This window comes from Ylistrum balloti, unplaced genomic scaffold, assembly GCF_031769215.1.
Source record: "Ylistrum balloti isolate Yb309-2 unplaced genomic scaffold, AGI_CSIRO_Ybal_v1 Utg370190, whole genome shotgun sequence".
Classification (NCBI taxonomy): Eukaryota; Metazoa; Mollusca; class Bivalvia; order Pectinida; family Pectinidae; genus Ylistrum; species Ylistrum balloti.
The window spans coordinates 860,780-876,121 of NW_026782170.1; the positions used below are offsets into that span (position 1 = coordinate 860,780).

Sequence of the window (15,342 nt, forward strand, 5' to 3'; positions counted from 1 at the left end):
AGGAAACGCTGCAGACGGTAAATTTGCTTTATGGCGATGGAGATTTTGGGGATTAACGTTTCGCTATCAAGCTCTGTAACAATTGTGATAACAGTAGTTATACTTTCTTTGTCAACTGTTTACACGTTCAGAAACATTCTCCGGATATGGAGAAAAGGTCAACCGAAGCCAGTTACGACTGACGCGACACAAGAAGATGATGTCGCCTCTGCAGCAGCTCCGACAGATTCTGTCGAAGAAAATCCAGCGAAGCCAGCAGGTGTTGTGTCGGAAATCGATTCGGAAGATAATGGTAGGCGTAATGGTTTGAAGTTATAGAATAACTGATGTATCATAAAGTTTTGCTGTCTAATAACTGTTGTCTTCCGTTCAGTCTATTTGATAGCGAAAATACATTATCAGTATTGTATCTTTTACATATAAAAATATGGTTAACGTGATTTCATTCTGACGTTTCTATGGAAACAAACATGAATGGCCACAAGATAATGTGATGGTATGAACAGTTGCTTCTATTTGAAAATGTATATCTATACGCGAAATTCGTCTTATTTGGTTTGAGGAATTGTCCCTCGTCTGCTTTAGTTTATGATCGATATTGACTAATGACGCCATGACGAATAAAATGTCATCTAAACGTGTTTGTTTAAAGCATGTTTTAAATAAATATTAATGAAGACTGCTGGAAGCAGCATGCATGGATGCCCATTTGTTTATACTAAAATAATGTAATAATGGTTGATACATCATCTTGTGTGATATAATTCAGTTATTTCATAATATGTTGGCAGGATAGTCAACACTTTTGACAAAAACAATCCCTACACTACCCTCTGAAAAAATGGTGAAATACTATTAGTAGAGTTACTAAGAAGACAGGAATTGTACAACATTCCTACTGTCGATCTGAATTTTCATTTTTGTAGGAGGGGTTAATCTGGATGACATAGATCCTGTAGAGTACTGTGAACATATTCAGAGTGAAGTGAAGAAGGCCAAACAACGAGTTACGACAAAGAAGATTGTGGAGGAGCTGACACCAGAACAGGTAAAAGAAGAACTGGAGATTCAGCAACAACAACTTCAAAACATTTTCCAACTGATGCAGACACAGAATGAAAAGTTTGGAGTCAATAGCCTCGACGAAGTCCAACAACAAATGAAGTTATACGCGTAAACAATGAAGGTGGTGATGTGTACAAGTCTGAATGAAGTGGAAAAAATTCAAATATTCCAGTTACACTTTGTTTATCAATGTTATAGTTCTTGTGTTTTGTATTTTCAACATCATGCCGTCCTTTAATGTTAGTTATTGTGAAAGCAATATGTATATCATTGTAAATACATTTTTTTTCTTAGTTTTTGTCAAATTGTTTAAAAAAACACATTGTATATCCACAGCATCATATGTTTACATTAATCATGAGTTATAATGAAAGAGTGAAAAAATGTAGGGGAGGAGGGCATGCTCATTAAAGATACTTAATTCAAATGAAATTTGTTTGGGCATGCAATTTGGTGACAAAAAAACATTTCTAAAGTTACTCTGACAGATCAAATGAGAGGCACCAATTTAAAGACTAAGGGTGCTTTCGTGTAAGCAGTTTAAACGGTTGGACTGGCTGAACCTGCAAGAAAAATGCCAGGTACAGTTCAGGACGGAGGCTGGACTGCAGAATATTTGACATGTGCAGTTTGAGGGGTCCAACAGTACCTCTGTGAATCTAACTTGCTTAATACCATTAGTTTTCAGAATTTCAGCATAAAATTTAGAGTCAGTACACTCATATATTTTCAGGAGCATTGTGCTTTGAAGTATGAGTGAAATGGATGGTATGTTCCTTTTAGTTGATTGATTTATGCATGGCAGTAACTTCTGAAACTTCATATTGAACTCCACATATATCAGGTTCAACATCTGGTACAATGCATTCGGTATAGTAGAATAATTCCAGATCACTTCAACCGTTTCATCTGGGTTACACGAATGCAGCCTAAGTACTACATTGACATCGGGGAAATAAGCAACCTTTTAACAGGCTTTAATTGCACATGCCCATTTTCTTTCCCAGAAATAAATGAATGGTGTCGTTCACTATTTAGGGGCAGGTATACCAATTAGATTAAGTATTGTAAATATAAATCAGAAAAAAATGCATTTCATCAAACCATTAACATCATGACATTATTTTTTTTACTCAATATTAAAGGTTTGTTCACACTGACTTAACAAATTATTCATACTGTAGTCATTGTATGTAGGTAATACATCCCAAGGCACTTTAAGAGGGTTTTATAGGTTTGAAAACCATATATGCCAGTCCAAAAAAGCTTTCATAACTGTCAGGTTTTGCATGAAAGTACCCATTTTAATGGCAGCATTTTTCATCACTAAAGTAATACATTTTGAATCTCACATACTTTAAACCTGCATTTACCTTGACAGTGCTGCACACTTGATCTTGTGTCCACTCACAGAATCTGGAGTAGGTAGAATAGGAATTACTCCAAAAACCCATTGCCTTTTTTAAAAATTCAGCTTGTATGTAAATGAATGAAAGATATTTAACAGTCAGTTTATGCTTGTTTGAATGCAAATCAGATGCATCCACATCTCTTAAAGCCTCACCTCCTCTGTAGCTGTGCATTACAAAGGTGTTCCTGAATATCCAGAGTGAAGTTTTACCTATTTATTATAAACATTTAATTACTCTGCACCTTGCATCTCATAACACTGGCACAAGCAATAAGTGTGTATTGACAGATGAGGCTAATCACTGTTCTGATGCCAATCAAAATTATGATTGCGAACATATAAAATGACTGCCATTAAATGAAAGTCTATATTTTATTTATCAAATTGTATTGGTCATAAGTATAAATAACATATTTCATTGTTTGCTTTTAAAACAATATAGTTCTAAATATAAAAATACAGTAGTTGTACATTTGTCAGATTTCTTCATACCGGATTAAGAAAGGAATCACCAGTGGTCACTACCCTGAGAAGTAAAGCGAATTAATATTGATGTACATAATTAGGTAAATGGAAATTGCATTAGGTACCGGAAGGTGCAATAGTGAAAATACTCATTTATGTACCTTTATCATGTATTAAGCAATGAAAAATAAATGTGTTTTTTCATACCTTTATGCAGATACAATCTGACAACTTCTGCATTTGTATTACAATTATTAATATGTGCCTCAGAAACTGACGAATTTAGTATTTTATTCTGTAGTAATAGATTTGTATGACACAAAGTGTATTTTTACTACCATATAGGTATTCAGTCTTGTAGAAGTTGATATCTCTTAAATATTGTTGTTACTTTGTTTCTTATAAAATAAATGGTAAATCAAGTAACGATGGCTCCAGTTGTCAGTCACACTGTGTTAATAATTGTATGTGAAAAAAATAAGGAATCTCCCTAGAAAACTAGGTTATTTAATGATGACATTTGGATTTCTGCTTGTCAAAAACAGGTATATCCTACGAGACATTTCCTTGCCAATTCGACGAGTTGTTCCAAGCACACCTGTTCCACGTCTCACCTGTAAATACAAGTTGCTACTTTTACTCTATCAATATCAGGTTTCCTGTGATATACAATCCATTATCTAGTTACTTGTGAAATACAATAGCCATAGACAGCCATTAGACGAATGCGAATGCTGTCACTTTGGAAAGGTGATGATAGAAAATCAATAAACACATACTACAAATGTAACAGAACTTTTAACAGCTTGTTGTAACCAGGAGGTACAATTAAAGATGTAATTCCATGTTGTGATCAAATGTGATGAAAGATAATGACTGCTTACTCATTATTTGCTGATGCTTGCTGCTTCTGGTGTAATGATAGGGTGTGAAGTTAGAAAAGATATTACAGTAAGATACTATGAAAGTCAACACTTACCACAATGTTCTCTAAAAGGCGAGAGGCACTAGTCTCATCTGTACATTCAGTCAATGCCTGAAAGAGTTAATAATTAGTTCATGACAAGGAGGTAGTCTTTGTGGAAAAGCAAACCCACTTTACTGGTTATTGTCAAGCTGAATGTCTTGTCATAGGCATTCACCTAGATAATAAAAGAAAAAAATCTTATCATTATCAAAGCAGATGGCTATGGTCTGAGAACATTCAAACTCCACAGGGCAGTACTTGTACCTTGAAGAAACTCAATTAAATGCAAATATTTCTTTTCAAGGGGACTAGACTACTGTCTTCGTCATGCAATAAGCACAGGAGGCTAATATGTCCAGCGATGGGCTTATCACAGGACTTATACACCTGTTGGTGATAATACATATATTATGCATGAATTTATATAGAGCAAGTGTATGATATGCCTTGAACAGCGGGCATACATCCTTTCTATAGCTTGACCATCGTACACAACAGTGAGAGTTATAACATACTGTCACTCATCACCTTCAGGGCCAGTTGATATGAGCTAAATTACTAAGGACTGTCAGCTTGTCACCTACACTCGCTACACCGTTCTTTTAACATTCATTTGAAGTCTGCATGTCTCTCATTCAATTTAATGAAAAGCATATTCATTCTTCAGGGGAACCATAGGTGAAATGTGAGAAAAAATTTCCAGTGATATTACAGAAATAGCATTATAAAACTTGGAAAGTTATACTTAAAAATGGTTGCAATATGGTGGATATCTTGTTTTAGAACTTATAGTTTATCTCAAAATAACATAAGACTTTAAGAGGAACATGCAAAATTTTAAAAGATCCACCCATTACTTACTAAAAAGTATCAAAAGTGTTGACATTTTTAATTTTTGAAAGACCAGATGGCCAATGACAGCATCTTGTATATCATTCAACTGCAAAATCACATGTACAATTTAAAGTACCTAATCTCATATACAAAGTGGACAAATGTCAATACCTTTAGGTTTGTAGTTAGGTGGTCATTTAAAGTCACAATAGAAACAAACTTGAGACAAGTCAGATGATGTTTTTAATTTTTAGGACAAAGAGAATTCACACTTATTTTCAAACTCCAAGTAAATGATCACATATGTGAATTTTTTTATGGAGATGTTAAATTTTTAAGTGTTTTCATTTGGACAACACACAAGTGACAAAGGGCATGGATAAACTTGATACAGAAAGTTTGTACCATGTATGTGGAAGCTTTGTTTAGTATACATGATCAGTTTACCTTGTAGAGAAGATAAGGAGAAGGATATTCTGCTAGCACTGCATCTGCAATGTCTGGACTGATGTTTTTAAACTGGAGGAGCTGTTGTTTCCAGACTTTGAGGAGGCCATGACCAGACTTATCAACTCTGACACCAGTTGTGCCATCTTCATGAAAGGAGAACACACTCTCTAATCTGTCTTTCCTACAATAACAGTGGTGCAGATTCATTGAGACATACCATCAATAGCAATTTACATTGAAATTGCAAAAGGATCATGTGACACAAATGCTCCTGATGTAGTAGCCAAGATAATTATTAGAAGTTGAGGTTATTATGTCAGTCTGTATTCTGTTTATTGGTGATTAGACAGAAGGGATTACAGAAATAGTCAATAGGGTTGGCTATGTTGCTCGGTTATGATGACTTTCGTCTTGACTTTTGTGTACTTTGACTTGCAGAAATTCTACAAATTTGTTATCCTAAAATTGCTAGTTTTGAATTTTTCTTAAAAGAATTATTTTTCTGAGAGCTGTACTCCTAACTATTGACTAGGACTTAAATTAAACGATCACATCTAATCAAGGTTAACTAGAACTGTCATACTGAGGATAACTAATACTCCCAGCAGATGTGAAGACCTCTGTATACCAAATGTGTTCAGAACACCATAAAAAAACAGTTGAAAATTAATCAGAGGCCAGGATTGTGTTGCTATAATAACTGTTTCTGAAACACCTAATGTATCCTACTACAGATTTTAATAAGTCATACTATTTGACTTTCGTTAAATAGTAAAATCTGTTGAATAACCATAGAGTATAGTAAAACATGTTTCTAGTATACCTGGCAAAAAACAAGGAAAAAACCTCTAACATGTAAAATGGTAATGTTCAATGAAGGCAAGAACCAAATTTTTAGTCAATTGTAAAAAGATCCATAGTAAGGATTGTGAGGATTCACGGTTGATTGAACTTGAGTAAGGAGACTATGTAGTAAGTTTACCAAGCAAGTCTCATCAAAATTCATTTGTTCCTTCAAAATATAACATGTGGAAAGCATTCCAGAAGGGTGCTGAAAGATTAAAGCCAATCAGGTCACAGCAGCCTCATTAAATATGCAAGAGAATTCTGATAGTAAATCTTGAACCAGGGATTAAAGTAACAAGTCTACCAACCATGTTTCATCAAAATCCAACCATTCCTTTAAAAGAATGTAGAAAGCAGCATCATCAGAGTGATTGAAGAAATCAGCCAATCAGGTCACAGCAGTCTCATTAAATATGTGTGGAATTTCCCTTTAATCAAACTTTGGCAAGGGGTTAAGGTATAAAGTGTACTAACCACATTTCAACAAAATCTAACCAGTCCTTTAAAAGATATCATGCAGAAAGCAACAGCTGAGAGTAATTAAAGATATCTGCTAATCAGGTCACAGCAGCCTCATTGAATATGCAAAGAATTTGCAGTAATTGAACTTGGCAAAGTATTAAGGTAACCAGTATACTAACAAAGTTTCATAAATAACTGACCAATCTTTCAAAAGATATTATGCAGAAGGCAGCATCCGGAAGGATGGAACGACGGAACCCATTTGAATATCCTTTGCCAACTTTGTTAGGCTGAGGATGACAAAATATGAATTTGATCTGGATTATACCACAATTTAACTGCAAATTTTATAACTTTGTCCATCAGAGATTTGAAGAACCGAAACCAAAAGAAATGGGATTACGATTAGAGATAACTCCAAATACACCGCCAGTTTCATGTTTGGTCTATGATCTTAAGAATTTTTTGTGTATGCAGGAAATACACATATTGCCTTTTCGTCAGAGAACATACTTAATGTATGCATGGAATGAGGATTTGTAATTAAAAATATGAAACTTTATAAAGATAGCTTACTTTGCAGGTTTTTCAGCTACAGCTTTAGTGAACGATTTGACAATATCTGCAAACTCTTCATTGGATTCAACCATATGAACCATGGTTCCTGTCTGTAACTGTGTTTCAACAATTGCCTGAAGGACACATGACAAAAAAACATTTTTCAGCATATTTTGAGAAAATTTTGTTCATACTGAACTTTGACAATCCATCTGACTTTGTTACATTGATTTGATTTTATGTTGCCTATCTAGAATGAATACTGAGTACATCTTGTATAAAATCCAATACACAATTTAAAACTTCATTTTCTTTCACATTAAGAGATTTACATAGCTGTCCAAAAACACATTTTGATCTTCATTGCTCTGTCATCTTAAGAGATTCTTAATTAAAGAAATTAAAGACAGAAATACTTGAAACCCTTCAGAAGGAATAAAAGATTATAAAATATTTTGCAGTTGTCCTTGTTTTGGCAAGGTAGCAGTTATTACATTTTTCACATATCAATGAGCTGATATCCATGTATACAGACATGAAAGATATTTTCTGAGATCTTCATTCAATCTAGCAATGTTTGTCAGGTATCTTATTTCCCACTATTTTCTTTCTTTTTTTACTTCGAATAGAGCAAAATTAAATCCCTCACAAATATTCCTATATATACAGTATGGCTGGGGCCATTTTTTTCACAAACACTTTACAGCCTATAATTCATAGAAAATATATGTTAAAGAATCACAACATCATAATGAACAAAAATCATAGGCTCACAAGTGAGCTTTAAAACTATAATTCAAATTAAGTTAGTGATTTATTTAACACGACTGTTGAAGGTTTATTTGCATTCACATTTTTCAGAACCATTCAATACTGAAAATGATAAATCTATTTCATTAATGGAGTAAAGGCACATACTCTTCTCTATATTCACACCGATCCAATTTTTTTATATTTCTGATAATAAGAATAACATAAATATAAGACATATCCTATATTCCAACACTTCAGGCCCTACCATCATTTGTTTATATACTAATTTTTTATTTCTATTGAAAGATGCTATATACATGCCTTTTGAACAATCTCACCTCTTCAACATCCATTTTAGACACCAGTGTATTTGTCTCCCCTTTTTTTGTTTTCTTTGGTCGCGACGGTTCTCTCATCTCCTTAGAGCGTACTGTCTCCTTGTGTTTCCTTTGTATCACAGTTTTCTGTTCCCTATTTCATAAGAATAGATACAAGAGATCCCAGAGGGATCTTGGCGCCCACCATTTGAGGATCTATTTTCAGTTCTTGAAGATTTGTTTATTTTTTTTTGTTTGTTACAGGTGTTGTAAATGTTCATGAACTGGTCTTCATTGAATGTACTCAATGATGGCACAAGATATTTTTATTAAGCACTTATTAGCAAATATCATTTGAAAAAGATCCCAAAGTATTATTAGATAGCAGTCAGTTACAGGTGGATAACGGACAATATATTTGTGCTGTATTACTGTCGACATCCAAGATGGCGGCCCACTTGATTTCAAATCAGTCCAAAAAAGGTACAATGCACAACTAGGGACCAAGGGAAACCAATATCTATGAAATATCAGAAGGATCCATCCAGTACTTCCTCAGATATAGCAGTAACAAGATTTTACTCTCAAAATCCAAGATGGCTGCCTGTCAGCCATCTTGATTTCGGATCAGTCCAAAAAGGTACAATGCACAACTTGGAACCAAAGGGAGCCTGCATATGAAATTTGAGAAAGATCCATCCAGTAATTTCCAAGATATAGCAGTAACAAACTTTTACATCCAAAATCCAAGATGGCCACCTGTCTGCCATCTTGAATTCGAATCAGTCCAAAATAGGTACAATGCACAACAAGGGACCAAGGGAAAACTGCATATGAAATTTGAAAAAGATCCATCCAGTACTTTCCAAGAACAGTAACAAACTTTTACTTCCAAAATCCAAGATGGCCACCTGTCGGCCATCTCTGCACAACAAAAAAGGTACAACTAGGGACCAAGGGGAAACTGCATATGAAATTTGAAAAAGATCCATCCAGTACTTTCCAAGAAATAGCGGTAACAAACTTTTACTTCCAAAATCCAAGATGGCCACCTGTCGGCCATCTTGAATTTGAATCAGTCCAAAAAAGGTACAATGCACAACTAGGGACCAAGGGGAAACTGCATATGAAATTTGAGAAAAATCCATCCAGTACTTTTCCAGAAATAGCGGTAACAAGAATTGTTTACGGACGGATGGATGACCGGACCACGGACCAGGGACGCAGGGCGATTTGAATACCCCACCATCTGATGATGGTGGGCTAACACGGATGCAGGGCGATTTGAATACCCCACCATCTGATGATGGTGGGCTAATAAAATATCACATGACTGACTTAAAGACCATTTGTTGCCTTCAGCCAACTAGGTATCATATCTGAACATATACAAATAAATCCCAATGAAAAACAATAGACCCATAGGGCCTGTATCGCTCATCTGGTTTAGTTCAAATCTGGACAAAAATTAAATAATTCCAACAGAAACACAAACTGATTCCCCTTCACCTAAGAATGCTTCGCACCAAATTTGGGTAAAATCCAATCATTCCTACAGGTGAAGTAGGATTTTAAAGCATTTGCTCTATTTCTCCTATTTGGCCCCTGCCCTGGTTAAACTTTCCTCTCTTTTCCTCAATAGGAAACGAACCATGTTGTAACATGTTTAAAAACAAATACATTGTATTACCAAACTTTAAACTGTCCATTCAAAGGGAGGTCATTATACAAAAGAAATACATTGTATTACCAAATTTTTAATTGTTCTTTCAAAGGGAGGGCATCATACAAAAGAAATGTGCAAACTACTCATAGGAACCAAATGGAATCTGAAAGTGCAATTCGATGAAGATTACACAAAATCATTAATAAATGTTAAGACTGGAAATCCATCATTGCAGCCTTTCACACATTTTGACGTTCATCTTCAATAAGCAAAATCAGTGACACTGAAATACCATAAAGACCTAATTGATGATCAACATATGACAAATTGTAAACTGAGTTCATTTAATTGGATGTTATTTGAATCAAAGGGTATATAAAAAATATCATGATTTCTATATCTTTAGCAGAAACATACATGTCAGAAAAAATTGCATCGGTAATTAAGGTCTAATGCAATGCTTTGGATACTAATCCTATTGATAAATTATAAATACCTGAAATATTTCTCCATTCCTAAAACAGCAGCAGTTACATGCTTGTGTTGGTAATATTGTTGTAAGGTCTGTATATATTTCTTTAGAGTTGCCTGTCCTTGATCTTGTCCCATCTGTGCCTACCAAAATTAACTCTTACTATACATTGGCAAACTAGTATATGGTATAGATTTCAACAACCGTAATCTATCCATTAGAATATTTTTGTGTTTCCAATTTTTTTACATATAGAGAACATTTATTTTAGAAATACTTTCAGCAAGACTGATGTGAAAAGTTACGTTAACATTGGTCATTCAAGTCTTCAGTTCAGGTAATAAACGGACCTTTTTTCAGAACTGTGTGCAGTATCTCCTTGTCAGCATTTACAGAGCTTTGTACATGTATACACAAATCAGAGTAACGAGGTTTGAAAATTTAAGAAATTAAGATACCTGTTTAAAATTTTCCACAAATTGAACAAAGTCTGAAGTAGGTATAAGTGTAAGAACATTATCTTCTACTGTCTGTCTCGTCCAGGTGTCTACCTGTTTGAAATAAATATGTCACTCTTGAGCATTTGTGGCCAAATGATTTGGTGTTTACGAAGAGGGCATAAATAAACAAGAGGCCTAGTGGACCTGCAGTCACCAGATAAGCAATAGTGAACATAAATGTTAATGGGTACATAGCTTTCACATGTCAAAAAAAAGAAATTGTGACACTGATGACAATAAGCAATGTCAAACATGCATACCATCAAAACTCATCCTATACTGATAATTCTAATAAAGTTATTTCCAATGGGAAATAAAGAGCATGATGCTTTAGGCAGAAAAACAACAAAAAACAATCTTGAAATATATTAACAATTTCCAAATATTTAACAAGCTTGTAGGAGGATCTTGGTCAAAGAAATCAATTCATCTGTGCCATTGCAATCATCATATAGTAAATGTGTCACTATTCAGCATTTTAAGTACAAAAATGGGACAAAACCACAAATGGCCAGGTTGCGGGATGAGTGCAATGTTATATGGGTATTTATAAGACAGTTAAGGGTGTTTCATTTGTTAAGTATGTAGAATATTTGTTATAAGAGAGAAAGTTTCAAGGAATTGAATGAGTTCAATAATTTGATAAATCATGTGCTTTTAAGCACATAGGCCCTAGTGAAAGATTCTGTTTATCACATAACTCATATTTACGAGAAAATAAATGAAAACTCTGAAATAAACTTCCGTAGATTATAAGACAGATTTACTAAGATGGAGACAGTATGTTTTTGACTACTGAGACAATCATGTGACATATCAAGGCATGACTTATTATTGATGTCACAACAATGTTATCATACATGTGTTTTATATTTATAACATGGACGTATGACATGACACAACAGGCCAGTTATTTGATAGAACAAATTTATCATTGTACAGCTTAACATTAAATCATACCTTTTCTTCAGTAACCTTAAACTCTGTAACAGTCCTTTGCCAGGTAATGGTGAAGGGGATGGTCTGTGGCTCTGCTACACATTGTACTCCAAGGGACTCACAGCTCTTGAAGATACTGGCACCAAGACCAAGGTCATTGACCAGGTGAGTGTCCAGTATAACCTTCATATACTTAAAAGTACACAGAGGCAACTTAGAATACTAAAAATCAAATATCGCAATTATTTTCTCACTCTAGACAAACAATACTAAATGTCAATAACTACATGTACCTAGTTAAGATCAACATCATAATCAAAGCTTAGTATTAAAGACCAAATGGTGATATTCACTTAAACCATGAACAATTAAAACAACGTATCATTCACCATTAAACTTCTGGCAAACAATGTGCTACTCTGTAACTAAATTAAAAACTGAAACTAGAAAACTAAATAGTGACCACTGACAGCCTGATGTGCCAATCTAATTATCTGATAAATCTAACTCTTTAAAAAGATCACTTTTCATGAAACTCTCAAGAACTCAAATAGTTAACACAGAAAGTGATTAGAATAGACCCTCACATTGAGACAGTCCTTAAGCAGACCATATTGTTTCTTTCTGTCTCTCTCTGCATTTTTTATCAGTGTTGCTCTCTCCTTCTCTGCCTGTTTCTCCTCTTTTGATTTTTGTCTTTCAATTTTCTTTTTTTCCATAGCTTCTCGCTTCATCTGAAATTTGTTACATTGTCAGTCAAAATCATGTTACATAAAAGTTTTTATTTTGATTTTCCTCTCATTATTACTCATCACTATTTTAACTTAATACTCCAACATTTCTGAAAATCAAGTGGTTGGTAGTGATTAAGGTTTGGAACAAGTACACATCAAACTTTGGGAAAGCTACATTAACAACCCTCTTCTTTCTCAGCTGTTCAAATAAATACAGTTTAACAAAAGCTTAACTTGTCAAGGAAAACAGGAAAAAGAGTCTTTTATCCATATTTTTTTTTCAAAAAATTGGGGAAAAAACAGAACCACTCAGAAATTACAACTTTAACAATATATTTCTTGTTTAGCCACTTGAACCAATGAAGTGTCATTGTGTGACAGGCAAAACAACAATAACATGTCAATACCTGTGCTTGTTGTTTCCTTTGCATGATTTCCTCTGCAGTTCTTTTCTTTGAGTTTTGTTTACTGGGTATGGTAGACAGTGTGGTCTGAGCTCCTGAAGGATTTGAATATCTCGAAATCTGAGTTCTAGATTCAGCACCATAAAACTGATGACTAACAGAATTATCAGGTATCTTAGGTGTATGTGAAGGAGTACAGGGTGACATGGATGTCCGTCTGGTGAGACTGGATAAAGGTTGACGCTCCAAATCATTGTCACTGCTGGGGCATCTCACAACACAACTGTCATTTGATTCATCACTTATAGCAACTGCACCATAGGAAAGAGTGTGGCTTGTTTTATAATCTACAATCTCAATGTCTGATGTATCAGAGAAATCTGGAGTAGTGTTGATGTTTTGATTTTGACAATTTAGTAACCTTTCTTTCAGAGGAATGTACATGGGTCTATTTTTACCTTCATCAGCATCAGAGTCAGAGCTGTCTGATAAACAATGAACAAAGCGAGCTGGTTGAGCCACAGTTTGAGGTCCATCAAGATCTGGTAAATCACTGTCCATATCACTATTGACGTCAGTGTCACTCATGTCACAATCCATCTTTTCAATTTATATTTGATTGACATAAATTATGTTTGAAAAAATATTACCTATTGCAAACTACAAATGCCATTTAATTTTAACAAAGAAATGAGAAATTACAATAGATAACCTGATTATATCAAATGCCCAATATCATGTCATCCTCCATTACAGAGTACCTGTAAAAAGAACAAAAGATAATGGTTTGAATAAGAATTACTTAGAATATGCAGTTTACAATTATGTATTCTACAAGTGGATACTTTCATAAAATCAAGGTTACAGGGCAGTATATATATTAATTTTTAAATTCATGAGTGACATGCATAATACTTGTTATTGGTCTCCCCTTATATTATCTGTTACACTGGAATACTCAGTCTCTGAAGCACAAATTTATCATCTAATTTCTGTGATTATAAATACAAAATCAAAGTCAGCTTATGAATCTATAAATTTGATCATCTTATTAGCTTAAAACATTTTCAATTTTAAAATCAAATATGTCAACAAGTTCAATGCCATTTTGTTATTTAAAATATTTGAGAAAGACTCTCCCAATGCTTGTCACTTTTCAAAATCAAAGATGGCCACCTTTTTCCAATTTCGTTTTTATGACAAGTTTCAAAACGGAAAAAAACACCACTAACAACAGAGCCAGCATATCAAATTTGAACATTCATTCAAAAATGTTCAATAAACTGCAATAACAATTTGGACTGCAAAACTTGAAGACTGCAATTTTGTTTGCCATGGTAACATCATTCTTGTATGATTGGTGAGACCATTGAACAGCTTCCGGACTCTAAAATGATATGATTTCATGCTTATTTTTACATACTGATATTAAATATTTATGTTTAACTGATTCATCTACATCTAAACACTAATGTATCTCTTTCATCATACTGAAGATCATGAAAGCTCATCAGGAAGTAAAATAAAATGATGAAAAATTACATAGATGGAAGTCTTTAGAAATAATTGTCAATGGATGATGATAATGACAATGACGACGGCAACAACAATAACGATGATTATGATGGCTCTTATCAGGACGGAGAAAACCACAAATTTTCATATAACAAGAAACTAGTCTATAATACACCAAGTGGGTTTTTATTTGTTACCAAATCACTTTAAACATGTATTGAATCATGAAACATCATACAACTACAAAAATAGAATTCACTTGCATGTGTGAATGTTATTTTCCGTAAACAACCCATACCAAAATTGGTATTTAATAGGCTAGTGGCTTCTTAAATCAGAGACGTATATATGTGTTATATATGTCTCTGCTTAAATCATATACGAACAACCCCTGGTAAGGTTTGGTTTAGTGGAAATACCTTCAGCAGTGTTTGATAAGGAAAACTAATGAGAAAGTCTAACCTGGAGTGTTTGTGGTTTTGAAGTAGAAGGTTAAAAACAAAATAAAAATAACATAATAAACACGTTGTGATCAGCATATAGTTCTGGACTTCATCTGAAAATCAAATTTCCCGCCAAACTTTATGTAGAAAACGTTACAGATCACAACAGGATTACACAAATTATTGGTACCGTATTTAAACTGTCGTCGAATGTCACACGTCCGATAATTTTAGCACTTTCTTACTTATACCATCATAAGGCATCGCATCTTACTTTCATTGTATAACTTCGGCTTATATTTCAATTTTTTTCGGAGTGCCCAACAACACCTCCGGAAATACAGACGCACAGATAAAACCTGTGCACGAATTCATTATTTTTACACGTTTAACATAGCATTGCATGATGAATTCATATTTATACACTCTCTGGTTTTTGATATTGGAAACTATAGTCGTGAAAATGTTTTTAGTGCATCCCTAACAGGAAAATACCTCATTCGCGTATTAATTTGACATTTTCCGCTGCACTATTTTCAAG

General features: G+C 34.0%; 2 protein-coding genes across 2 annotated transcripts; one reads left to right on the top strand and one right to left on the bottom strand.

Annotated features, from left to right (window-relative positions):
* Positions 1-22: 22 nt before the first annotated feature.
* On the top strand, positions 23-3,389 carry LOC132551247 (uncharacterized). Its single transcript, XM_060215361.1, has 2 exons — positions 23-292; positions 927-3,389. Exons 1-2 carry the CDS (start codon positions 31-33, stop codon positions 1,175-1,177), a joined length of 513 nt encoding a protein of 170 aa, XP_060071344.1. The 5' UTR covers positions 23-30; the 3' UTR covers positions 1,178-3,389.
* A 55-nt stretch (positions 3,390-3,444) lies between these two features.
* LOC132551285 (crossover junction endonuclease EME1-like) lies at positions 3,445-13,443 on the bottom strand. Its single transcript, XM_060215412.1, has 10 exons — positions 12,847-13,443; positions 12,293-12,439; positions 11,727-11,897; positions 10,725-10,817; positions 10,291-10,409; positions 8,150-8,282; positions 7,077-7,192; positions 5,190-5,373; positions 3,921-3,977; positions 3,445-3,555 (listed from the first exon to the last, which is right to left on the bottom strand). The coding sequence occupies exons 1-10, from the start codon at positions 13,441-13,443 to the stop codon at positions 3,445-3,447; spliced, it is 1,728 nt and encodes a 575-aa protein (XP_060071395.1).
* Positions 13,444-15,342: the final 1,899 nt, after the last annotated feature.

Excerpts from the sequence above, each read along its gene's own strand:
- LOC132551285 (XM_060215412.1), bottom strand. The coding sequence starts at position 13,443 with ATGGATTGTGACATGAGTGACACTGACGTCAATAGTGATATGGACAGT. Across the intron at positions 11,898-12,292 it reads TGCTTAAGGACTGTCTCAAT|TATATGAAGGTTATACTGGA; the intron begins GTGAGGGTCTAT and ends TGTACTTTTAAG. Across the intron at positions 10,818-11,726 it reads TTAAGGTTACTGAAGAAAAG|GTAGACACCTGGACGAGACA; the intron begins GTATGATTTAAT and ends TATTTCAAACAG.
- LOC132551247 (XM_060215361.1), top strand. The coding sequence starts at position 31 with ATGGCGATGGAGATTTTGGGGATTAACGTTTCGCTATCAAGCTCTGTA. Across the intron at positions 293-926 it reads AATCGATTCGGAAGATAATG|GAGGGGTTAATCTGGATGAC; the intron begins GTAGGCGTAATG and ends TCATTTTTGTAG.